Source organism: Cupressus sempervirens, chromosome 6, assembly GCF_028749045.1.
Source record: "Cupressus sempervirens isolate cs-2001-9-10 chromosome 6, ASM2874904v1, whole genome shotgun sequence".
NCBI lineage: Eukaryota > Viridiplantae > Streptophyta > Pinopsida > Cupressales > Cupressaceae > Cupressus > Cupressus sempervirens.
The window spans coordinates 596,304,398-596,331,428 of record NC_143123.1 but is presented as its reverse complement, the minus strand read 5'-3'; the positions used below and the strand labels follow the sequence as shown (position 1 = coordinate 596,331,428).

Here is a 27,031-nt window from a genome sequence, read left to right as displayed (position 1 = left end):
TAGTCCACAAAAGATTAGACCAATGTCAAACAAAAAAACCGCATGTGATAATCAAGTCCCAAAGTGAAAGCGAATTGTATGAGCCAGCAATCATAAGGAGATATTAATCACAATAGAAAGGATGCCCTTAACCTGAAAGAGCCAACATGTCTAATGATCTATGTCAATAGATAACAACAACAACTCAGCAAAGTTTGTTCATGAGAGCAATTACATAATCATGGTTAGTATGGAACATAGTTCCTAGAATCGCCCGAAAATTGCCTGAATCACGTAAATCGCAATTCGATTCAACCCATGCAATTTTTTTTGAATCGTGAATCGACTTTCCCGATTTTTTGGCATGCCTGAATCGGTCCTAAAAATTGGCGGCAGCAGCAATAAAGTTGGATTGAATTTTTATTTTTTGTAAATACATGTTTTTTTTCTTTTCTTTTTGGCCTTTCCTCTTTGTTTTAACCCTAAAGAGCCTTCTAATTGTTGAGCATGAGTACAAGGGAGGAAAAGTGAAAGAGAAGAAGGGAAAAGAAAAACCACAGGTTTCCAACTGGCAAGAAAGAAGAGCACCAAAGAGATCAGAAGTCCATCTAGGGAGGCCAAAAATTGCATTGGGAGCATTAAGAAGTCAATATCAACACTCCTCAACTCATTTGTAAGAGGTAAGTACTAATTTATTTATTTTGCATGTTAGCGTATTATGCATTTTTTGTTAAATTTTTTTAGTTTTCATTTGCAAATCTTGAATGTTTTTTAGTTTTACCAAATTGCAAACTAGGGTTTGTTGTTTTGTAGCTTTTGTTTATAAGTTTCAAACTTTGATATTTTACATGAATTTTCTTATTGCAGCAGCCCTTTGCTTTCATTTTCCGCAATGGGTAAAAATGATGAATGTTGGAAATATAGCAAAAAGTTTCCTACAAGAAGAAAAAAAGAAATGTATATTTTGTAAAGAAATAAATTCTGGAGGTATTTATAGATTGAAATACCATATTGCTGCTATACCTAGACATGATGTTACAATTTGCACTCAACAAACTACTGAGGCAAAACGCACTTATTTAGTGGCATTAGAAAATAATGAACAAGAGAAATTGAATAAAAATATGCAACTTGAAGGGTTAAGGGCTATTGGCTCTCATGCTCCCATAGCCGCATCAGCTTCCGCATTTGTAGGTTGTGTCGGAGAGGGTTCTTCTAGGCCTCCTTTATGTCTTAGTTCTAGTGCTCATGCGAGTGCTAGTGCTAGTTGGTCTTATACTGAGACTGAGTTCAACTCCAACCTATTGTGGCCTAGAGTGCAGAAAAATAGAATGAGCCCCATAGTAGTCCTGGCTCACAACCCACGCTTGAGGGCATGGGTTTGAACAAGGAGATTCATGATGCTGCTAGAAAAGAGATTTGCAAATTTTGATACTTTTGCAACATTCCATTTGTTGCAGCTAGGTAATTGATTCTTTTTTCTTTGTTTTCTTTAAGATTAAACTTACAAGTAAAACTTCAATTATATCTACTTGTTTTATGATTCATTGACTAATCATAGATTCGCTTTACAAGCTTACGTAATGATTTGACATCTAAATTTTTAATCATTATCTATTTGTGACAGGGCTCTTTATTGGCAAAACATGATAGATGCAGTTGTTATTTGTGGTACGGGGTTTAAAGCCCCAACTAAGGCTGAGTTGAGTGGATACCTCTTGGATGATATGCTGGAGGATATGAAGGCTGAGCTTGAGGAGAACCGAAAAGGGTGGATCGAAAAGGGTTGCACCATCATGACTGATGGTTGGACAGATAGGAGGAATAGAACACTCCTCAATTTTCTTGTATCCTGTGGAGGTGATTGATCATTCTACTTTCCTACATACATAATTGTGAATCATGATTGAATATTTCAAATTTTGATTTGTTGATTGATAATTCGTTGATGATCCATTATAATTTGTTGTTTTGTAGGATATACCATGTTTCTCAAATCTATTGATGCTTCCGCTCATATAAAAAATGCCACATACTTATGTGAGGTTATTGAAAAAGTCATAGTAGAGGTGGGGGAACAACATGTGGTGCACATGGTGACGGATAATGCAGCAAGTTATGTTGCTACAGGTAAACTTTTAACTTTTCAAGTTTTGAAAATAAATGTATTTGAATTTTGAACTTTTCTAATTCTAAGTTTCTTAATTTCTAACATGTTTGAATTTCTAATTAACTTAAAATTGTTGTAGGTAAACTTTTAATGGAGAGGCACCCCACCATATTTTAGTCCCCTTGTGCGACACACTGCATTACCTCATGTTCGAGGAAATTAGCAAGCTTCAGTGGGTCAAGTCATGTGTCGAAAGGGCAAAAAATATATGCAAGTTTATTTATAATCATTCATTTGTCCTTAGCACAATGAGGAAGTACACAGGAGGCAAGGAGTTAGCTCGTCCAGGCATCACGAGGTTTGCCTCGAATTTCATCACACTGCAGTCCTTGTTGACATCAAGGGACGATTTGAGGAGCATGTTTGTTGGGCGGGAGTGGATTTCATCTTCCTATGCTACGACCACTACAGAGGTAGATGTGGTGAATTCCATATTTGATGATGATGGTTTTTGGAAACCTGCTAGAGAAATCCTTAAGGTAAATTTATTGCAATTTAACATTTAGTATTTTACAGTTTACTATTTAGTATTTAATATTTAATTGTTTAATGATTTTGTTTTACTTTAATTTATATTATTTTATATTTAAGTTTTGACTCAAATTTTCATTTTATTTTATATGTAGGTCACTAAGGCCCTTGTATCTCTCCTACAAATTGTTGATGGGGAGAAGCCCTCTATGGGCTACATATATGAGGGCATGGATAGGGCCAAGGAGACCATTAGAGCCCAGTATGCAGGAGTGTGGGAGAAGTATGCCCCTATTTGGGATATCATTGGTAGCAAATGGTAGAATCAGCTCAACCAACCCATCCATGCAGTAGCTTACTTTTTGAATCTGGCATTTCTTTTCCGTCCTCACTTCAAAGCGGATGAGGAGGTTCTCACTGGCTTGTATACAATAATCTAGAGGTTGAGTAGTGATGAGGGTAGCGCAGCTACAATCATTGAGCTCGACAAGTTCAATAATAAAGAAGGGCCACTTTTCTCTAGCAGGATGGCTATAGCTACTCGGGCAACAATACAGTCGGGTAAAAATTAAATAATATATTCATGAATCTAAAGTTTATGACTTATAAGTTGTGCATTTTAAATTTTAATTGTTGATTATATAATTTTAAAGTTGTAAATGAGACTAATTGTTTTTGTTTTCCCTTATTTCAGATAGATGGTGGCAAATGTTTGGGCTTACAACCCCAAAACTTCAAAAAATTGTCATCCATATTCTGAGTCAGCCAAGCAGCGCTTCTGGATGTGAGCACAGTTGGTCCATGTTCGAGCACATCCACTCGAAGAGGAGAAATAGGTTGACTGCGCAGAGGTTGAATGACCTAGTCTTTGTTCATTACAACCTTCGTCTTAGGATCAAATAGATTTTGGGTGCTGACTCCTCTCCGATCATTCTGGAGGAGATTGATCTAGAATCAGAGTGGCTCACAGAGGCTATGGATCCAGTCTTCACTGAGGAAGACCGTTTGTGGGTTGACCAGGTGGATATAGAGGCTGACGCTGTGGCCATGGCAGAGGAGGCAACTAGAGCACGTTCAGGTACTGGTAGGCAGACGCGGGGGATATGGCTTGGCGGTCCTCTAGGACCTACCTTAGATGCCTTTCTAGTAGGCAGACTGGATACTCAAAGGCTGAGGCTGAGGTTGAGGCTACGGTCGAGCTTGAGGATGATGATGAGGCTTGAGCTGGAGCTTTGTTTTTTCATTTGGTTTACAGATATTGATACTGATAGACATACATTTCATGGATCTTCATCTTAGATTCTTACATACATTTATGATTTGATATCTTATGGATCTTCATCTTACATACATTCTATGATTTGAATCATTATGACCATATGATTTCTATTTACTTCACCTAGCCTACAATTTACATTTTACATAACATAGTTACATATGTGATGGATTTTATGTTCCATGTTTATGTATGTTAAGTTTTAACTTCTATAATTCTATTTGATGATGTTATAGTGTGTTTAAGTTATATTCAATAACGGGTGCATGAAATAAGTTTTAAATTGTTAAAATCTCTAAATTTAAAGGGTTTTTTCAAATTTGCCGATTCATGGTCGATGTCATCGGTAATTATTGTGTAGCCGACAAGATGTATGTTAGCAGTAAATATTGTGTAGCCGACAGGATGTATGTCGTCGGTAAATATTGTTATGAAGTCAACGGGTCCCTTCAGGAAGGTTATTGTTATGTAGCCAATGGGTCCCTTTGGAAAGGTTCTTGTTATGTAGTCGACGGACCCCTTCGGGAAGGTTCTTCGGAAAGTATATGTACCCCATCTAAGATCATTGTAAGCATTATCTGAAGCATAATGTAATGTCATTGACATATGCGAATAATAAAAGGAGTATTGCTGTTGCATATTCTTGTTTCATTGTCTGTATGCATTAATTCATTTATCTCATGTGGTAAACAGCTGATTCACGATTCGATTCGGCCTTGCCGATTCCGATTCTCGTAACTTTGGTATGGAACATAACTTATAAGCAATTAAGATAAGAGTTGTTACACAATCAATCATCATGAGCACAGGATTAATGAAGAGACTAATCATTTGTTATGAGATGCAATTAGATAAGGTTGACCAGATGTAAGAAGAAATTTGTGAAGGGATGTGATTTAGAAATGATATGTGCTCTTCCTATTCAAGAGGTGCAACCCTTCTATCTAGCAGGTTATAAAAAAGAAGATCAAACTCACCTTATTCAGAATCATAGGACATTTCTTCTTTTATACGTATCCAGTATTGGATCTCCTCTTCTAAGCACATTGCCTCTTGACAAATCAGTGGCATACAATATCAAGATTGTAAATCAGATACAACCATAATAATGCACATTTATCAAGATCAGATCAGACACAGCAATACTATCACTATAAGCAATAATTAAAGACATTGCAGACACTTAAAGTATAAATCGGAAATAGCAATCATTATTGTAGTTGCAAGATTATATACCTGTCAGATGCAGCAACATATCACTGTTAAATCGATATCAATACATTGCATTTTCAGATTGTTAAATTAGACATTTAAATCAAATTACTAAAAAAAATACTTATTGATTCCACAAGCATATTGGATATCAGACATTGCACCTATCCTTATAAGTGATGAAGTAAATACATTCATGGCATATTTAATAACTATATATCAGACATTGGGGATTTTGCTATTGGGAGGGGACAGAAATCAAGTCGTGTAAGTGAATTTTCCCCAAAGACCAGTGGATTCTCACATTCTTTGGGAATTTTCCCCATAGACAAGCAGATTCCGCATGGCTTGGGGATTCCACCCAACACTTAATCATTATCTCATCAAAACTTTTGCTAATTAGATCATTCCCTATTCAGATTTCACTATATTTGATCAGGATCAAATTGCAATTATAAGGGTTTGTCACTTGATAGGGGCAGAAATTTGGTCTTTGTTGGGATTGGAATCCCAAGGAGAGGGTGGAATCCCAAGGAGAAGGTGGAATCCGCCCTTCCTTGGGGAAAAGTTACATCATCAAAAAAAAATTCAAGTTTAGGATCTTACTAAATTTCTCACTCACAAATCCTAAAGTTTTGTTAATCACCTCTTCTCTTGCAATTTTCCATTGTCTTAAGGAAGGATTTGGAGACTTGTTGGGAATTTTCCCAAGGGACCAGCAGATTGCTGTAATGTCCCCATTTTAGCAGTTGACCAAGTGTGTGTGCGTTAGCCTTGTTCTACATGGTCCCGAGGGCTAATGAAGGGTTTAATGGGATCCTGGAGTGCTTTGGCCTAGTCATTTCCAGTTTGGGCCAAAACGAAGTTGATTTACTCAGTTTCAGGCATACTTACTATTTTTAGTAAGTCGGCAGGACACAGTGCAAGTCAATTTTGGTGATTGAATTCGATACTCCTCGGTGAGAGCTTTCCGATGAGCTATCACTCGCATTATTCGGAGTCCGATTGCTAATACATTTTAATGCCTGAAGTTTTATTAAAGTAACATCTAAACTCTAATTTAATTGTAAAATATTAAAAGTGTTACTTTAATATTTATTTTATGGTGATGTGTACCCAAGGGAGACATAAGGGGTATTTTAATATATGTTTTATATATTACACATCTTTTATCCCACATTGCCCATATGAGTTGAGCGGACCCTTGGAAATAGAATAAAAGAAAGCATTTGTGGCTTCATTAGGCAGGTTGAATATGAGAAGAAATTGGTGTGTGAGTTGCAGCTCCGTTCTTGGCATTTGAGGACATCTATCCTCTCTTGTAACATTCTAGACGTCATTCCCTTGGGGTTTGGCCTTTGGAATTCTTTTTTATTGGCTTCATTTTCAGGCAGTTTAATTGCATTTCTGGCTACAGGCAGATTTGGTATTTTGCTCATATCTTCTTCACTACTTGTCCGATGCTTATGCCACTTTGAGGGAATGGTATTATGAAGGTAGTGGACTGATTGAAGGACAAAGTATTGTAGCAGCAAGTTCGAAAGCCATGGGCTGGAGTATTATGTCAATACTGCTGAAGTAATTAGTGAGTTGATAAATCTGCCATGTATTTGGTTTTATGAATTCTGAAAATAACATTTTATTAGCAGCAGTTCATTTCCACTTTGCATACTATTGTAGTTTCTTTCTTGTTTATGTTGTATGATATCAATTTCATGCACGAAACATAACAAACAAATAAACGTTTGATTTCCGGAGTTATAAGGGGTTTAAAACATTAAACGGAGAAATAAGAAGTCGAATGCAAACTGTTTGACATAATTCCTTCCAGCAATTTGGTTTAGTTCTTTTGGGACATCCAGGGGTGCCCATTATAGTGGTATCAGAGCTATAAGTCCTGCCATCCTGTGGAGGTCTTATAGGGAATTTGGAACAGCCGGATAGAGGGAAAAAGTAAGTAAAAAACACAGGCTAAGCATTTATGTTTGAGCATGCGACAGGGGTCTTATAATTTCCGCGATACCAGAGCAAGACAAAATAGGATTTCAGACTTGCAAAGCAAACATTCTAGTACATCCGTGCAGGTGGACATTGAATCCAACCATACAGACACAGAGGAGATATTCTTTGATCAGGACAATAATATGGGAGATCGAGATGACAGGAATACAGGCTTAGGCGGAGGCAGAAATGTTGGTCCAGATCAGGGAGAGGTACTGTTCAGACAGTTACTAGATACATTAGAGCAGGGGCAGCGTATGCAACAGGAGCAGAATAGGCGAATGGACATGATGTTGCAGCTCATGGCTAGACAGATGGGTGTCAATATTAATCCAGGTGATGCTAACAACAGAAATAATAACAACGAGGGAAACAATAACAACGGGGGAAACAATAACCATGGAGGCCAAGGCAACAACAATGGTCCTGAGAATAACATTAATGGTAATAATGGACACGGCAACAATGGGAATGAGGCTGATAACTTTAGACACGTTGCACGCCCAGCGCGGACTGCGAGCTCGAGACCTCTTCTACCCACTTTCCCACCTGGAGATCCGGTTCAACCAGTAAACGAACCGCAGATAACCGAGTTACAGGATCAGTTCAGGAGGGACTAGGAGGCTAGTGGACCGGAGTTTCAGGCGGATATTTCCCTTAGAGATTATATGGACTTGAGGATGAGACACATGCCTAAAGCAGGAGGGAGGAATCAAAACTTTGAGCTGAGGAAGAAAGTTGGGTGTCAATATTAATCCAGGTGATGCTAACAACAGAAATAATAACAACGAGGGAAACAATAACCATGGAGGCCAAGGCAACAACAATGGTCCTGAGAATAACATTAATGGTAATAATGGACACGGCAACAATGGGAATGAGGCTGATAACTTTAGACACGTTGCACGCCCAGCGCGGACTGCGAGCTCGAGACCTCTTCTGCCCACTTTCCCACCTGGAGATCCGGTTCAACCAGTAAACGAACCGCAGATAACCGAGTTACAGGATCAGTTCAGGAGGGACTAGGAGGCTAGTGGACCGGAGTTTCAGGCGGATATTTCCCTTAGAGATTATATGGACTTGAGGATGAGACACATGCCTAAAGCAGGAGGGAGGAATCAAAACTTTGAGCTGAGGAAGAAAGTTGGAAAACTTTCTTTACCTTATTATGATGCTTCAGGGAAGATGACTGCACGAGCTTGGGTGCAGAAGGTAGATACATACTTGCAGCTAAATCCTATGCCTGAGGAGGAGGCTATCAAGTATGCGGCTATGCACTTGGATGGCGTTGCACATGAATGGTGGCATCATGGCATGGTGACTTTGGAGCATAATCAGATTACATCCTATGAGGAATTCACCGAAACATTGATTGAGAGATTTGACAGTAAGGATCCCGAGTTACATTTCAAGGAGCTAGCACAGTTAAAACAGTCAGGTTCTGTGGATGCTTACATTGCCGATTTTCAGCGCTTGTCTGTACTTGTTACTGATATCTCTCCTAGGAGATTGGTGTTGTTATTTTGTGATGGTCTTGCTGATCCATTATGAGGTTGGGTGAAGGGACATGATCCACTCACCTTAGCTGAAGCAACTAAAAAGGCACGAGATTTAGCCCCTTCGATATACAAAGGAAAAAACCATTCAACAGATTCTTCCTACCGCAAGGACAAAGACAAAAAACCGTTTCAGAAAGAGTATAGAAAACCCAAAGAAGGATCAAAAGGACTAGACAATGAAACCTTGAATGAACTTCGAAAGAAGAAGCTGTGCTTCCATTGTAGAGAGCCTTGGGACTTATCTCATAAATGTTCTCTCAAGACTAAGGCAAATCAAATGGAGTATTTTTCAGCAGAAGAGTCAGAGTCAGAAGGGGAGTATCGGCACTCCGATTCAGATGAGGGTAACACTATAGAGGAGAGCAACATTCCTAAGGATGATAGATCGTTAGCACGCTTGACAGGGGCCCAAAAGGCAATCACATTTAAGGTCAGGGGTACTATCCAGGGGCAGAAAGTGATATCTCTTATTGACACTGGGGCTACACATAACTTCATAGATGCACAGTTGGTAGCCAGGAGAGGGTTACAGACAGAGGAGCATGATGGGTTTAAAGTCATGGTGGCTAACGGTGATAAGTTATTATGCACTCGAAAGATGTCTAATCTTCGCATCAGGTTTGGAGATGGCTACGAGTTGGAGGATGAGTTCTATGTTGTGGACATGGGAGATTATGATGTCATCCTCGGCATGACATGGATGGCTTCACTAGTTGAGTTCACACTCAATCTAGCGAAATTGGAGATGAGATTCCAGCATGAGGGCAGAATTGTGGTACTTAGAGGACTTTCAGATGGAGGTTGCAGAGTAGTGTCCTTGAGGAGAATGTAGAGACTTTTTCGTCATGATGACATAGAGTGGGCGGCAGAGTGCTACACTATGCCAACTTCACCAGAGCCACAAGAAAAGAGTCATCCACCAGATATCCAGAAGATACTTGATAGACACGGTAAAGTATTTAGCGATATTCCTCATGGGGTTCCTCCTGACAGAGGGATGGAACATGTTATTGAGCTCGAGGAGGGAGCCAAACCAGTTATGATTACTCCCTATCGTCATCCTAAGAAACACAAGGATGAGATAGAGAAGGCGATTAAGGATTTGTTGGAGATGGGGCATATCAGGCCCAGTAAGAGCCCCTTTGCTTCAGTAGTAGTGTTGGTAAAGAAGAAGGATGGGACGTTGCGCATGTGCATCGATTACAGGGCACTGAATAAGAAAACAATTAAAAACAGGTATCCCATTCCTAGGATTGATGAGCTGATTGATAAGTTGCACGGGGCATGCTTCTTCACAAAATTGATTTGCGATCTGGATACCATCAGATCAGGATGAGAGCAAAGGACATTGAGAAAACAGCCTTCCGATGTCACCATGGCCACTTTGAGTTCATGGTTATGCCATTTGGTCTAACCAATGCGCCTGCTACGTTTCAAAGTTGTATGAACCAGGTATTCAGGAAGCAGCTGAGGAGATTTGTCTTGATCTTCTTTGATGACATCTTGGTCTTCAGTAAGACCTGGGAGGAGCACTTGCATCATCTGGAGGAGGTGTTATCTATTCTAGAGAGAGAGTCATTGTATGCCAAGGAATCTAAATGTGAGTTTGGCATGACTGAGCTCCTTTACCTTGGGCATATCATTAGTGCAGATGCCGTTCGGGTTGATCCCGAAAAGATTAGAGCTATTGTAGAGTGGCCTACTCCCACAAACCTTACACAGCTTAAGGGATTTTTTGGTTTATGTGGTTTTTATAGGAGGTTTGTTAAGGGATTCTCACAGATTGCTACACCCTTGACAGATCTTACCAAGAAAGGAGCCTTCGTGTGGACAGGGGCAGAACAGAGGTGTTTTGAGCATTTCAAGCAGGTAATGTCTTCATGTCCAGTTCTAGCTCTACCGGATTTCACGAAGCCTTTTGAGCTTCATTGTGATGCATCAGGTGATGGGATTGGAGCAGTATTGATGCAGGAGAAGCATCCCATTGCATTCGAGAGTAAGAAGCTCCGGGGAGTTGAGAAAAGTTATTCTGTCTATGACCGGGAGATGTTGGGCATAATGCATGCATTGGCAAATTTCGATCATATTTGGTAGGTGGTCGTTTTGTGATCAAGACTGATCACAGCAGTATTAAATACTTCATGAGCCAGCGTGATCTTAATGACCGGCAACAAAAATGGGTGGCTAAATTGCAGGCTTATGACTTTGACATAGAGTTTGTCAAAGGTAAGAAAAATGTGGTGGCTGATGCCTTATCTCGGAGACCTCACTTATGTGCTCTAGCAGAGATTTCAGGAGATTGGAGAGATTGGATTATAGCAGAGTATGTCGGAGATGCTTGGGCTTCTGAATTGATTTCAGGTACCATACAGGATGATCGCTATGAGGTGATAGATGGATTGATCAGAGTTCAGGATAGGGTTTATTTGATTTCGTCATCACATTTGAGAGAGGCGATATTGAAGGCATTTCATGATGCACCCACAGCTGGACATCCGGGAGTCTTCAAGACCTACAGGCAGATCCGAGAGCGGTTTTCATGGAAAGGGCTCAAGGATGATGTTCAGAGGTATGTCAGGGAGTGTGTGGTTTGTCAACAAAATAAGGGAGAGCACACATTTCCTGCAGGTTTATTACAGCCCTTGCCCATTCCTGATAGGAAATGGGAAAGTATTTCGATGGACTTCATCACTGGTTTACCACGAGTGCAGGGAAGGGATTGCATCTATGTGGTGGTGGACCGCTTGACGAAGTTTGCTCACTTCTTTGCTATTCCGTCCACTTACACAGCAGCACAGGTGGCAGATCTTTTCTTTAGAGAGATATTCAGATTACATGGGCTGCCCAGATTCATTGTCAGCGACCGGGATAGTAAGTTTATGAGTGTTTTTTGGCAAGAGTTGTTTAGGTTGTGTGGTACAGATCTTACACCTAGCACTAGTTATCATCCGCAAACAGATGGGCAAACAGAGATTGTGAATAAATGGGCGGAAGGATATTTGAGGAACTATGTAACTACACAACAAAAGGCTTGGATCAGATGGTTGCATATGGGAGAGTATTGTTATAACACCACTTATCATATGTCCATCAAGATGACTCCTTTCATGGCACTCTATGGTTATGAAGCACCTAGCTTCATGGATTTAGTTTTGGGGGACAGTAGAGTGCCCAAAGCCAAAAACTTATTGCAGGATAGTCAAGACATCTTGAAAGTGCTCAAAGAGAATATACAACAGGCCCAGAATCAACAGAAATTGTATGTTGATCAGCACCGAATAGAGCGTAGCTTCGAGATAGGGGATATGGTTTACTTGAGGCTACAACCATATAGACAGTCATCGCTCAAGAAGAGCGGAGCTGAAAAGTTGAAACCTAGATTTTATGGTCCCTACAGGGTGATTCGCAAAGTGGGCAAAGTCGCCTATGAGCTTGAGCTTCCAGAGGGCAATCGAGAGCACAATGTGTTTCATGTGTCTAGGCTTAAGAAAGCCATTGGTCAGAGTGTAGTGCCTTCTGCAGATTTACCCCCTTTGGATGAGGAGGGGAAGCTTGTATTAGTACCCAAGGCTATTCTGGACACCAGAGAGAGGAAGCTTAGAAACAGGATAGTGAAGGAGTATTTGGTCAGATGGAAAGACCTGCCGGATGAAGATTCTACATGGGAGAGTGAGCAGGTTATTCAACAGGTTGGACTGAGATTGCTTGAGGACAAGCAATTTCAAGGGGGGCGGACTGTAATGTCCCCATTTTAGCAGTTGACCAAGTGTGTGTGCGTTAGCCTTGTTCTACATGGTCCCAAGGGCTAATGAAGGGTTTAATGGGATCCTGAAGTGTTTTGGCCTAGTCATTTCCAGTTTGGGCCAAAACGAAGTTGATTTACTCAGTTTCAGGCATACTTACTATTTTTAGTAAGTCGGCAGGACACAGTGCAGGTCAATTTTGGTGATTGAATTCGATACTCCTCGGTGAGAGCTTTCCGATGAGCTATCACTCGCATTATTCGGAGTTCAATTGCTAATACATTTTAATGCCTAAAGTTTTATTAAAGTAACGTCTAATTTAATTGTAAAATATTAAAAGTGTTACTTTAATATTTATTTTATGGTGATGTGTACCCAAGGGAGACATAAGGGGTATTTTAATATATGTTTTATATATTACACATCTTTTATCCCACATTGCCCATATGAGTTGAGCGGACCCTTGGAAATAGAATAAAAGGAAGCATTTGTGGCTTCATTAGGTAGGTTGAATATGAGAAGAAATTGGTGTGTGAGTTGCAGCTCCGTTCTTGGCATTTGAGGACGTCTATCCTCTCTTGTAACATTCTAGACGTCATTCCCTTGGGGTTTGACCTTTGGAATTCTTTTTTATTGGCTTCATTTTCAGGCAGTTTAATTGCATTTCCGGCTACAGGCAGATTTGGTATTTTGCTCATATCTTCTTCACTACTTGTCCGATGCTTATGCCGCTTTGAGGGAATGGTATTATGAAGGTAGTGGACTGATTGAAGGACAAAGTATTGTAGCAGAAAGTTCGAAAGCCATGGGCTGGAGTATTATGTCAATACTGCTGAAGTAATTAGTGAGTTGATAAATCTGCCATGTATTTGGTTTTATGAATTCTGAAAATAACATTTTATTAACAGCAGTTCATTTCCACTTTGCATACTATTGCAGTTTCTTTCTTGTTTATGTTGTATGATACCAATTCCATGCACGAAACATAACAAACAAATAAACGTTTGATTTCCGGAGTTATAAGGGGTTTAAAACATTAAACGGAGAAATAAGAAGTTGAATGCAAACTGTTTGACATAATTCCTTCCAACAATTTGGTTTAGTTCTTTTGGGACATCCAGGGGTGCCCATTACAATTGCCTATCCTCATTGGGATTTTTCCCAAGCGGTAGATGGAGTCTGCCATGTCCTTGGGACAAACTATGTACCTCAGCCAATCTTCGTCAAAAGAAAACATCATTTTGCACTTTTCTTTATAAATTACACTTAAGAACCATCTTCCAAAGGGTCATAATTTGGGGAGTTGTTAGGATTTTTCCCAAGACATGGTCGGATTTCAACCTAGTGTTGAGAATTTCTCTTGCAAGATAACTTCCTAATTCAACACTTAGTCATTTTTCAGCTCAGGAGGCGGGAGAATTTATACAAATATAACATTTAAGTCACATTTATTTCCTTTCTTATACTTTTAAGTTATATTGATATAAATACTATCAGGTTGTTTGAAATAGGTTTAATAACTTCCTAATTCAACACTTAGTCATTTTTCAGCTCAGGAGGCAGGAGAATTTATACAAATATAACATTTAAGTCACATTTATTTCCTTTCTTATACTTTTAAGTTATATTGATATATATACTATCAGGTTGTTTGAGATAGGTTTAATTTTCATAGGAGTTATAATATAAAATATTAGCATGCCTTCAGCATCTTAACCTCTCACAACTTGTCCTGGTTTCTAAGGTCAAATTGAAGTTGGAACAAGGATCTTCTAATGATTCTGACTCATTTCCTCACAAATCACTTGGTTTCAACTCCATCTCCTTGACTAGCTAAGCCCAACTTTCAGGCATATTTCTGACAGACTTGACTTCCCAGCAGGCCAAAATTGCTCAAATTCACCCCCTATGAAGGCCTAGGCACCCAAAATTGTTGCTAACCAAAACGTTATAACCTCCTAAGACCACTACAACTACTGCTAAAGCAAAAAGAGGGGGTCCCCATTTGCAATGGAGTGATGGAGTGAAAACTTCACAACACATGCATAACTAAAAAGCCATTGTAAAGAAGATAGTACACGGAGACGGAAACATAAATATAGGAGTTAAATGGCCAGCTTAAACATAACATACAACACCAAATGTCACTAACATGAAGTACAAGATATAATGAGGAAAGAAATAAAATCTAATTAAGTTCTCAGCATTTGTTTCACATTTGAGTAAAGTGTTACCCAGTTTTGCTTTAGATAAGAAAATTACTGCCAATGTATGGGTAGGAATACCAGCTTATCTTGTCAAAGCATGCTTCCTTCCTCAGAGACCAATTATTCTGCTATCTGCTTTCTTCTTTCATTCCTAGTCCTGGTATCTCAGTAGCATGCCCTCTGAAACAGAAGATGAAAATGTAGACTGGTACTCTCAAATGGTGTTCTACAGATGTAGAACATGTATCTGCTCCAGCACACTTGGTGGGTCATGCAATTTAAGGTTGTTAATGTCAGCAGGATATAAATGTCTTGGACCACTCTTGATATTTGAATCTACAGCTTGTAGGATGGTAGGTATTCCATAGCTAACAAGCTAAAACTGTTGATGCTATTGGTTTCTGAAACATTGTCTGTCTATGTGACAATTAGATTTGTCTAATGCCTAAAATTGATTTAGGAGGTTGTCTATCCAGCACAATGTCATGAAAATATGATAATTGTGATGTAATATGTGTTTCTGCATGTTTCCTTTGCTTGTGTGGAATAGAGAGGCAAAGATGATAACCTCAAAAACTGAATAACCAATAGAGATGTTGGTAACCAATTATAATTATTAAGTGATGTTATCGACAAGGGTCCTAGTCACAACAGCAATAGTCTAATAAATCTGGGAATGAAATTGAAAAGCAATATTGAACTACAACTAACAATCTTGACAAAAAGATTAAGTAGTTGGGAATCCAATTCGAAATGATATTATGTAGAAAAAACTGGAATCCAGCTATGAGCACCAATTAGACAGGATGAATATTAATCCAGAACAAATGACATCAAAAAACACAATAAAGTAACAGAAATTATCATGAGGGCAAGTAACTGACCTGTGCATTGATGCCTTGTTGACTTATGTATATGCGGCCCATTATATTCTGGCCCTGTAAAAATACAAAATCCTATAGTGTTTAATTCACAACAAGAAATGCAATTACATTGGTATATCTAAAAATTTATTAAAACTTTGAAATGGCAATCGACTAAAGCCTATTTTATCAGTTTCACATAGTGTTCCTCTAAGTTTTGGGTATGAGAGGAAACAAGCCTTCAAGAACAAGAAAAATGAATTTTGGGGACTGTACGGGGATGGTAAATAAAATAATAGGCTAAACTTAATAAATGAAAATAATAATAAACTAAAATACCTAAAACTAACTTCATACAAACTAAACAATGATAAACTTAAAACTGTATTAACATTTAAATGCAACTACTCATAATATAAAATGAGCCCGTGCAAAATATTATGTCTTGAATATGTCTCTACAATTAAAAAAGTGAGCAACAATGTAGTTATGTGCGGCAATATCAGTCTTAAAAATAAACAATTAATGGTCTCTTCTTATGTGCAGCCTCCCACCATTTAGTAGTGCCATCTCTTGCAGACTAAGCTACCAAGTACACTTCAACAGACCCCTTTACCTACGCTAGACAGGCCTGGATCTAGGTTTGGGGCCATTAGAGTCCAATTTTACTTTAGGTACTGTTGTGACCTTTTCACACATTGCGGCATTGCAAATGGGGACCCCCTCTCTTTTTGTCCACTTGGTCATTTTGGTTCTGGTTTTCTTGGTAGCTCTAGTGTCGATCTCCTTTATTTCCTTCCGTTGACTAATTGAGAAGTGTGTTGACCAAGTCTTAAGTCAGATTCCATCTACCATCATTCAAGCTTTCAAATTTCAGGGGCTTCCTGATTTAGAATTATGTCAAGCTTTGAATCTTATGGAAAAGTAACTTTTGAACAAGACAGTAAAACAATTTCGGAACTCGAGCAGCGATGCAAAGTTAAGGAGACTTGTAGAACAGGCTGGAATGATTAAGTGTGGATCAGGCCCAACACTAATAAGCATGAGAAAACATGAAGAGGGCCCTGGTTTGAGTTGAGAAAGGAATTCCAGAGTATTTCCCTGGGTGAAGCAGTATCTGCAAGATGCCCAAAGTTCCCTATGGTGCCATAATTTGGTGGACAACAGAAATTTTAAATAAAAGTCAGAAAGTGTAATGCAGATACTTGATTTGAATCACATGCACCCAAATGGGAAATCCCCATAAAATCCTGTCCTTACTCCCCTTCAAATGCAATAAGGAAAAAAAGAAAAGAGGAAAGAAAACAACTGGAACACCCATGATCATAAAGGCGAATACAAGGATTGTTTAAGCAAGCATGGAGAAAAGATAAAATTGAGTTAAGTATTGATTACATGGCAATAAGAATGATAAAAACTAAGTGGACTCCATGGAATGAAAGAAAATCCTTTAAAAGCAGAAAATTCCTTCAAATGAGGGAAAGTCCTCCAAAAGCAGAAAAATCCTTCAAAGCAAGAAACGCCTGCCTAGAGGCCAAAACACATCAAGTATGGATTCCATGGAATGAAGGAAAATCCTTCAAAATAAGAAAAGTGTTGTCCACCAAGTGCCTAGAATAGAGTTTGTTTGTTTGCCTTTGAATTAGGTCAAGCATGAATGAGAATTGATCTTTCATACTTGCTATTATTAGAAATTTCTATTTTTAGTCACTTTCACTACATCCTGGAATGGCCTTATTTTGACTTTGGAATAACTTACTATTTTTAAAAGTGTTTATTTTAGTAAGTTTATCTTGAGTAAATTTTGCTACCTCTTCGATTGGCCTTTTTTTGACCTTGGAACAACTTACTATTTTTAGAAAGTCTTTTGCTGACAAGTCTATTTTGACAAGTGAGCTCTAGTTGATAAAGAGACAAAAGGCTATGTAGTTCTATATAAAGAAAAAAGAGCAAGGGAGGTAGTCAATCAGAAAAAGGTTATGTCTAGAAACACCCTTGAAATGTCCAAAAGTGGAAAAGTATGAAAATGTCATAAACAATGGTTGTGTTGGAAAATGTCTCCTTCATGGAAGAAAAAGCTGGAAATCTTGGAAAAATTGGAAATCTTGAAAAATTTGGAAATCTTGAAAAAAATGGAAATCTTGGAAAATTTTGAAATCTTGACAAATTGGAAACCTCAATAAAAAATTGGAAAGCTTGGAAAAATCGAAAATGTTGAAAATTTGGAAATCTTCAAAAAAAATGAAATCTTGGAAAAACTGGAAATCTTGGAAAGTTTCAAAATCTTGGAAATTTTTTAATTTGTAATGTCCCCATTTTGACTAGCATCAGAGTTTGAGAGATTAGCCTGTTATTGTGATCCTCGTAGGCTAATTATTGTCGATAGAGGGTCTTCTGATGCAAAGGTTTGGCTATGGGGCGGTCTTGTCTTCTTCATAATTCAATATGTTCCAATTTGATCTTCATTTGACTCAAATTGGACTCCGTATGAGCATAGTTTCATGCACCTGCTATTTATGGCAAGTTTGGTGATGATTGAGATGGACCCTTTCTATTTCAAGAAAATGCATTTGGTCACGTGGAAATAATAGGTGTGACTCATGTTTCAAACAACATATTTAAAGATTAAATACTCTAGGAGTCATTATTGTTTTAGTGGCCAAATTATTATTAAATCATGAAATGGCTTATTATAAAGTTATAATTTCACTTAAGTTGAGGGTTGAGTCATCATTGGAAGGGGCCATTTATTTAATTAGTTATAGGCCTAAGTCAAGTATTAAATATTAAAGTGCAAGGAGTTGTTATATCTATAGGTTGAAGCCTTTTCATGAAGCCATGTGCTAGAAAAGTTATTTATTGAAAAAATCTAATAAGAGCTTCTAATTAATGATGTGTTGGTGAAACCAAGTGAATTATAAAAGGTGACTCATGAAGCAAATGAATCATCCACTTGTCTATTTCTTTTTATTATTTCTTGTGAGGGTTTTGAGTTTTTGTGAATTTAATTCCATTGCTAAAGTATAATGGATTTGACTTCAGTTTTTGGGATTTGAATTTGAGAGACTTCTCATACTGTAGCTACTGTTGTTGAGAAGTGAACTATGCTGGAGGATTTAATTCTGTGCTGAGGTATACAGAATTTGGATTATATATTTTATCAATCTAATTTGGGCGCCTTCTTTCTATTATTTATGTATCTTGAAGGGCAAATTAAATTTGCTATTTGTAGCAATCATCTGCCCTACTTGGTGGCGTTGGTTTCACATTCTATGCTGAAGCAATCACTGACTAGAAATTCGAGGGTAGTTAATTCTGATTTTGGCAGCCTATTTGGGAGAGTAACCTTGGGTATTTCTGGAGCAGAGTTTTCCATATCTACAGGTGCATTTTTTTATTAAAGAATTATTTTATTGATGATATTCTTCCTTTCAGAGGATTTTAAGGCATGTCTTATCTGTAAGTTCATAGATTTTAACTTCTAATTATTTTGGGTATTGTTGATCTACATAATAGGGAATATTTAACCAACTAGGTTTTTGATATTTTGTGAAAATGAGTATCTAAGTTGATACTAAAATCTGAAATTTTCAGTTGTATATTCCCTATGTAATATCCAAATTTTGAATTGAGATTATTATTGCAATATCTTCTATTTTGCTTCTATATTGTTGTATTGAAAATCAAAAATTGTTTGAGAGCCAACATGGCTCATTACAAAATCTAGAAAAAATTGGAAATCTTGAAAAAAAAATTGTTTTTTTTTATCGGTAAAAGGTCAAGGCCAATATTTTTATAATTAGTTAATAAAATTTATACATGATTCCTTCATTCAAGTGAGCACTGGTAGGAAGGAACGGAATCAAGAAAACCTCTAGTCTTGCTCGGGGACTTACATCCACTAAAAATACAGAAAAATATAGGGGTGTTCCCCTATTTACAGAAGTAATGAGATTATGAGGTACGTTCCTCATTTACACAATTTGGAGTATTTCTATTTAACTATCTTTGTAATTTTCTTTTACTACTCCTTTCTGCTTTCATTTCAAGTTGGATTGTCCGCTTTAGTTATCCTGCATACACTTGCCTCTTTGACCAAGATCATTGTTAGTAATAATCAATAAAAATATTATCTAAATTTTGTATGAATATTTCAGCTTAACATTTCATATGTATTATCCAGTTGGTAAAAAACAATCAATTGACCATTTTATTGTTTTATTGCTTATGTGGGATGCTTCCTATATTCTTTATCGTGATGACTAAGTGTTTTGATTTTGACCTTGTCTTCTTAATTGGGTTGTTACAGTAGCACTATAATTAAAAAACCTATTATTAATATGAAAATAGATTTTACTAATTAGTTCTCTTAATTTGAAATTCTTGTGAATATTCCTATAATTTCTTTATGTCCCTAAGTTGCATGGGTACCTCCCCCCCACCCTCTGGACCTAGAAAAGTGTGAACCAGTTCGAAGTTCAGGTCCAGTTCGAACTTGGTTCGACCAGGATGCAATTTTTGCAATCCTAGTTCGAACCTGGGCAAACCACTTTGAAAATTTCGAACCCGCAGTGAACTGGGCCTCGCTAACCTCTAGAAAATAGTTTTATGTGCAATTTTTAAATGTTTTTTGGCGTCCATAAAACCTAAAAGGTGTTATAATTGGTTTTGTGCCCTCTCATTCTCATTTTATGTTTCTAAACAGGTTATTTTGTCTCAAGAGAGAGCACATAAGTTTTTGAGCAAGCATCTGATTATGCAAGGAGGAGTTTGAAGATTGATTTGTTGGTGCTCTTCAAGTGTTTGTGCATCATTCATAAACATTTGCACGCTTACAATGGCTGGAAAAGGTAAGATTTTATTCAATTTGCTATTGTTTTTGTTCTAGTTTTTAACTTTTTTCATTTTTTCATTCCTCTTTCAATCTTCATATGTTCTTTTGAATCTTTTCCCTTATTCCAAAATTTGTATGATCTATGGAATGAAAATCTTTGAAGTTGAAGTTGATTGAACTATGTTACTATATGATGGTATGATCACTATGATTACAAGTTTAACTGTTTATGGTGTTTTAAAGTTTTCGTTGTTTAAATGTGTTTATGCTACTATGCTACATTCTAATTTTAACTGATGTTTCATTAAAATGTATATATATATATATATATATATGTTACTATATGATGGTACGATCACTATGATTACAAGGTTAACTGTTTATGGTGTTTTAATATTTTTGTTGTTTAAATGTGTTTATGCTACTATGCTACATTTTAATTTTAATTGATGTTTCATTAAAATGTATATATATACTAACGAACCCAAACCCCTTTCCAAAATTTTGTCAAACTTGCAAATTGGTTCTCGAACTTCGAACTTATAACCGAACCCGAACCGGCAACTTAGTTATATCCTATGGTGATGAATTTAGTCTAGTCTATACAATTAAGAAAATTAATATATTTGGTGCTAATCGTCTATCTTAGTCAATTACTTTATATCCAGCCTATTTGAAAATATACTATTCATATCTATACCTTTAGTATTGTATCAAATTTAGCTGATTTCACAATATAATGGCTATTGATTATGAATTGACCATAGTTTTATCTAACAGAAATTTACTAGATCAAAGTAAAAGATTTAAGAACCTTTAAACTCTTATCTCCCTTTAAAATAGTGATTGCTGATTAATTTATTTCAGGTTTGTATCTTTCTAGGTTTCCAATTAAGTATTGAATCTTATAAAGTTTAGTTTTCCGTGTCATTATATCCCATTGATTTGTATACCATGAATAAATGAATTTCTGATAGAAATTACCGTTTTTACAGAACTGTCATGTTTAGTCTTGTACAGATTACCTCATGACAATATGGTAAGGTTAAGAATAGATTGTCAACAAGAAAATCTTAGCAAAAGGTCCTCTCCTACAACTTTGTTTGGGAGGTTTTCTACCTCTTTATTTCCTTCTTGGTAAATATGCTTTATAAATATTTCATCAAATTTATCAACAATGATTCATGCATATTCAAATTTGGAGTTGAGAATTCAATTAGGGGTTTTCCTTTTCCTTAACAAGTTTAAGATATTTTGTAAGTCACCTTCGATAACTAGTTTATTAATGCCCAATTCTCTGCTGAAATTTAAACCTTCAATCATGGTCTCTAGCTCTGCTAGATTACTAGAGATTACCCCTAGAGGCTTAGCACATTTGATTAAACAAGAACCTTAATCTAAGTGGATAATACACCCTAGGCTAGCGGGACCTAGGTTACCCGTAGAAGCCCCATCAAAATTTAACTCAGCCCATCATATCGGAGAAGGTTCTCATTTGCATTCTGACCTTGCCAATTTGTTTGATTTTGGATGTGATTGGTGGATTGATTAAGTTGAACCAATTCTTGCACATCTCTACATCCCATTCAATAAAGGTCCCTTCCTCCTTATAAATGTTCTGGAGATTATTGCTAGCTACCTCTATGATACGTGCCTCTACCTTATTATAGAAGGATGATTGATCCATCTTTTTGTTGCAGAATATCCTTTTCTTTCTTGCTTTCCATAATTCCCAAAGGAGAATGGAAGGGGATATTTTCCATAAGTTATTATAAGTCCTAAATTCCCTATGATTAGGCCAACTCCTTAGAAGGTTTGATAGGTTTTCAAGAAATGTTGTTTGCCAATTTAGTTTCTAACATAACCGTTGCCAGGTATTCCTAGCATATGGACACAGTATAACGAATGCTTAGCCGTTTCGAAATCGTTTTCCAATAATGGACATCTTGATGGGGGCCTCGAAACTCATCTTAGTAAATATGTTCATTGTTAGGATTCTTTTTTGTATAGCAGCCTAGAGAAAAATAACTAACTTTAGAAGGCATGCCAAATCCCAACATAGGTTAAGGGGAATATCTATCTTTTCCCATTGTTGGGAATTTATTATCTTTTCATAGCCTATTTTAACTTTGTATTTTCAATCCTTTGAAGCTCCCCATATTAGTTTATCACCCCTTTCTTTGTGATTGACTTGTCTTTTGTTTAGAAATTGAGTGCACTACATTTTTTCCTAAGGTGAAAGAGGTGTGCTTTCTAGGGTTTTCCATTGTCACCCTCCATACTGGTTATCATTTACTTTAATTTTATAATCACAAACTCATTGTCTCTAGATAGTAGTAAGGATATTTTTTATATTGGTTGGTAAATTAAAGCTATCTGGTGAAGGAAGTCCATCCCATGAATCCTCCAAAAACAAAGCATCCTGACCTAGCCCAATGTCCCAAGTTAAGTTATTTGCTATTAAAGTGTGGCACTTCATCATAAAATTCCAGACTCTAGGCCCATTTTGGAGGATTTCTAGTTCCAAACAAGGAGAGAGGATTAAAGTTGTCTAGGTATTTTTTATATAAAATTTTAGCACATTTACTATTGTGCTCTTTGTACATTCTCCATAAAAGTTTTGCTCCCGAAGCTTCATTTTGCTAGCTTAAATATCTTATTCCTTATCAATGCTTGTTTTTTCTTATCTGTGATACCTTGCCAAAAGATGGTTTTTAGTTTACAGTCTAGTTTCCTTTTAACTCCTTTGGATAGGGGTAAACATTTGATATGTAGGAATGGCCGATAGAACCGCTTTAATCATAATTTTCCTACTTGCTTTAGTTAACCAATTCCCTTTCCAACTATTCATTTTCTTAACTATTTTTTCCATGATCATATTCCATGTTTTGACTTCTCTAACTCTTTTTTTTCTAGCTGGATTCCAAGATATTTACATGAGAATGTTCCTTTCTGGATATCCCATTATATTTCAAATATTTCTCTCTTTCGTCATTGGTATTAATAAAGAAAATCTCTGATTTGTTTGCATTTACTTTTTGGCCTAACGCTTCCATATAAGTTTTAATTATTTGTTTAAAGTTTCGAGCCTCTTCCAATGTACTTTCTCCTAGTAAAATGGGGTTATCAACAAATTGTTGGTGAGTTATTTTAGGGACTTCCTCTTTTACCATAATACCTCTAATCTTTCCTTTTGTTTGTGCTTTTCTTATGGTTCTACCAAATGCTTCAGCCATAATGATGAAGAGGAATGGTAATATTGGGTCTCCTTGCCTAATACCTCTAATAAATACTAAAGAAACCTCCAGGCGTATCATTTATAAATACTAAAGAAGCCGAAGGCTTTGTGTGTTTTACATAAAAATCTCCAATCTACTTTGTTGTAGGCTTTCTGGATGTCTAACTTCAAAGTATACATTATTCCTCATTAATTTGCACAGAATGAATTAATTCTTGAATTATGATTATACCGTCAAGAATCAATCTATTAGGTACGAAGCCTATTTGTTCTTTCGAGATGAGCTTTGGTAAAACATTTTTAAGTCTATTGGCTAATGCTTTAGATAGAATTTTATAGATAGTATTACATAAGGCTATAGGCCTAAAATCTCCTAGCTCCTCGTGATTAGTTTTCTTCAAAATTAATGTTAAAAAGGTATTTGTTGATTCCAGTTAATAGGGATCCAGAGTTTCTAGTTGCTTCAATAGCCTCCCATAGATCATTTCTTAACATATCCCAGCATTTTTTTAAAAAGAAAGCTTGAAAACCATCAGAGCCCGGTGCTTTATCTAGATTGAGTTGGAAAAGAGCTTCATTTATTTCCTCTTTTGTGAATTTTTTATTTAGATTCTTTTTTCTTCTATAGTAATTATTTTGGGGATTGAATTTAACATCTTGTTTTGGGCTATTAAGTTTGAGGATTCCAAATTATTTAGGGTATCAATAAATCATTTAGGGTATCATTAAAATATTTAACAAAAGTTTATGCTATCTCAAATGGGTTTTCAATCACATGTCCTGCGTTATCCTTAATTTTGATTATTCGGTTTATGTTAAATCCTGAAAAATATTGAAATCTTGAAAATTTTGAAAATCTTGGAAAAATGAAAATCTTGAAAAAAAGGTAAAAAAAATGGAAATCTTGGAAAATGGAAATCTTGGAAAAATTGGAAATCTTGAAAATTTTTGAAATCTTGGAAAATTTTGAAATCTTGAAAAAGTTTTGAAATCATGGAAAAATTGGAAATCTTGAAACATTAGGAAAACTTGAAAGAAATCGAAATCTTGAAAAATTGAAAAACTTGAAAAACATGGAAATCTTGGAAAATTGGAAATCTTGAAAAAATTGGAGATCTTGAAACATTTCAAAATTCTTTGCAAGCACTTCTAGATTTGATCGTGTAACATTTTTTTAGCAACAACGTTTCAAATCACACTCCGTGATCCATCATCAGGACGAAACCAAGCTAAAAAAACTTCCACGATCAAATCTAGAAGTGCTCACAAATAATTGTCATGGATCGTGGAAATTTATACTCATTGATACATTTCAAGATCTTGAAAAATTGCAGATCTTGCAAAAATTGGAAATCTTGGAAAATTTCTCCTTCGTGGAAGAAAATGGTTAAGTGTCGAAAAATTTCTCCTTCCTGGAAGAAAATGGTTAAGTTTTGGAAAATTTCTCCTCCATGGAAGAAATTGCAAGGAATAGATAAAATTTGGCTCAATATAAAAATTCCCTCCCTAGATATCAAATTTCACCCTCTACATGTGTGTGTGCGCACATGCATGTGCACATGGGTTAATAAATGATTTATGAAGATAAAACTAAAAAGCAGAATTCTTAGAAAATATAAGTGTGACAAAGTGAATTTAAAACATTAGAGGAAGGTGTGAGGTATGATGAGAGACAAAGAGAGACTTTTTGAAGAAAGAAAATGAGAGAGAGAGAGAGAAAGAGAGAGAGAGAATATGCATGTAATCTTCCCCATCTTTTAGACCCTCAATGGAGTTCTTAGTTTTTCATTCTCAGAAGGCTAAGTAGAGAAATAAGGAGAAATAAATAAAATTAAAGTCCATAAATAAATAAATATAAAGGTGACTTTATATTTAATTAATTTAAGTTTCTAGAAGCACAACTAATTATTGTATTGGAAAGGGGGAAGCTTCTAGAGAGTGCAATTAAATAATATTTTATTTCCTTCTAGAAGGGTGAAGGAAAAGAATAAATAGAGGCGAGAGCTTCATAGTTAGGCATCCGATTATTGTCAATTGCATTTGATATAAACTTGGGAGAAGAAACTAAGGGTTTTTTATTTCAGTTAGCCATTGGAGAGCATCAATTCTTCAATGTTGCAACCATTTGAGATGGTGAAATATCCACTAAATTTGGCATTTAGGAGAGCTTCATTCTAGAGTTCTATTTGTGCTTAAATTGGAGAATACATTTATTGTTGGCTGCTACAGTGTCGTGAACAGTGACGTGAACAATCTCGTGAACAATACCCACGTTACAATACTTGGCTTGATTGTGATGGCCATTTCATCTCCTTCATTGGGTGATTTATATATCAGGTTCTACAATCAATTTGCATCATTTAAATTGGTCATTTGGCATTGTAAAGATGGCTGTCATAAGTAGCTATAGATGCACATTTTATATCAGATTTATAATGTCATTTCTATTCAGTTTTTTTGGGGTTGCAAAGCCAAGAGCCTTGGAATATTATGTTAAGCACTGCATTAGAAAATATCTCACTAAAGGAGAATAAGTTGTAGGTCTATATATTTGATGTAATGTGCATATTTATATCTTCCATGATTGACATAATAGTATGCATGCCACGTGTTTGACAAAATACCAATTGGCTGTAAGTGCATATTTTTCATTTAGAGTTCATCTATATACATTTGAAAAGCTAAAAGAGAATTGCATATGCATTTAGTTCTTTTCTTAGATATAGTAGTAATCAATTATAGGCTTTTAGATTCCCTTTGATATCATTTCAAGCAAGCATAATCAGTCTGAAACTCAGAAACAGCAAGCATAGAGATCGTATTGGAAGTGTTCGACAATATTCCTTGACCTACAAATCAACAAGTTGAGGTTCGAATTGACAAAGGATATTACAATGCAAGAGATTTGTATGTTGCATAATCAATTTCTTGCACGGTTCTTATATCAGCTAATTCTATTTTGCAAGAGGAAAAGCTCCAATTCTAAAAATTCAAGAAAGACACTCAAGTCCCGAAATTCTAGTCCCAATGTTGAAGACATCCAAGTATCAAGTGATCTAGTCCAAGGCGTTCAATGTTCAAATCCAGAAATCCAAAAACATGGCCAAGGAAGTTCCATAAGGAAATTCAAAAGAGACATTATCATCAACATCCAATCCATTTCAAGAAGATAAATCTCAAGTTTGTACATTGGAAGATGAAAATATTCAAGACAATAGTTTGCAAGGGAGTATTCAAAGTTGGAATTGGGTTATTAAATGATAAGAGTCAAGAAAAGATGCAAGCTTACATGGAACCCAACATGCTGACATGACATCCAACCATCTCTATTAGCTAATCAATGTTCTTAAAGTCAATGTCAACATATTTAACAAAGGGAATCAAGAATATCCATTCAGGGCAGCAAATGCAACTAATACATAGGGGGGCATGCATAGTGGGAATTCATTTCACCCCACGCTTTTGTTGGATGAACATG

At 36.4% G+C, this 27,031-nt stretch overlaps 1 protein-coding gene across 2 annotated transcripts in view; it reads right to left on the bottom strand.

Moving 5' to 3' along the window:
• Positions 1–27,031, bottom strand: part of LOC149553656 (Rhodanese/Cell cycle control phosphatase superfamily protein) — a 139,942-nt gene that overhangs the window by 91,855 nt on the left and 21,056 nt on the right. For both annotated transcript variants that reach the window (XM_089789055.1, XM_089789057.1), the window contains one exon: positions 15,503–15,556. In XM_089789055.1, coding sequence (XP_089645181.1) covers positions 15,503–15,556 — 54 coding nt within the window. The remainder of the gene's footprint in view (positions 1–15,502; positions 15,557–27,031) is intronic.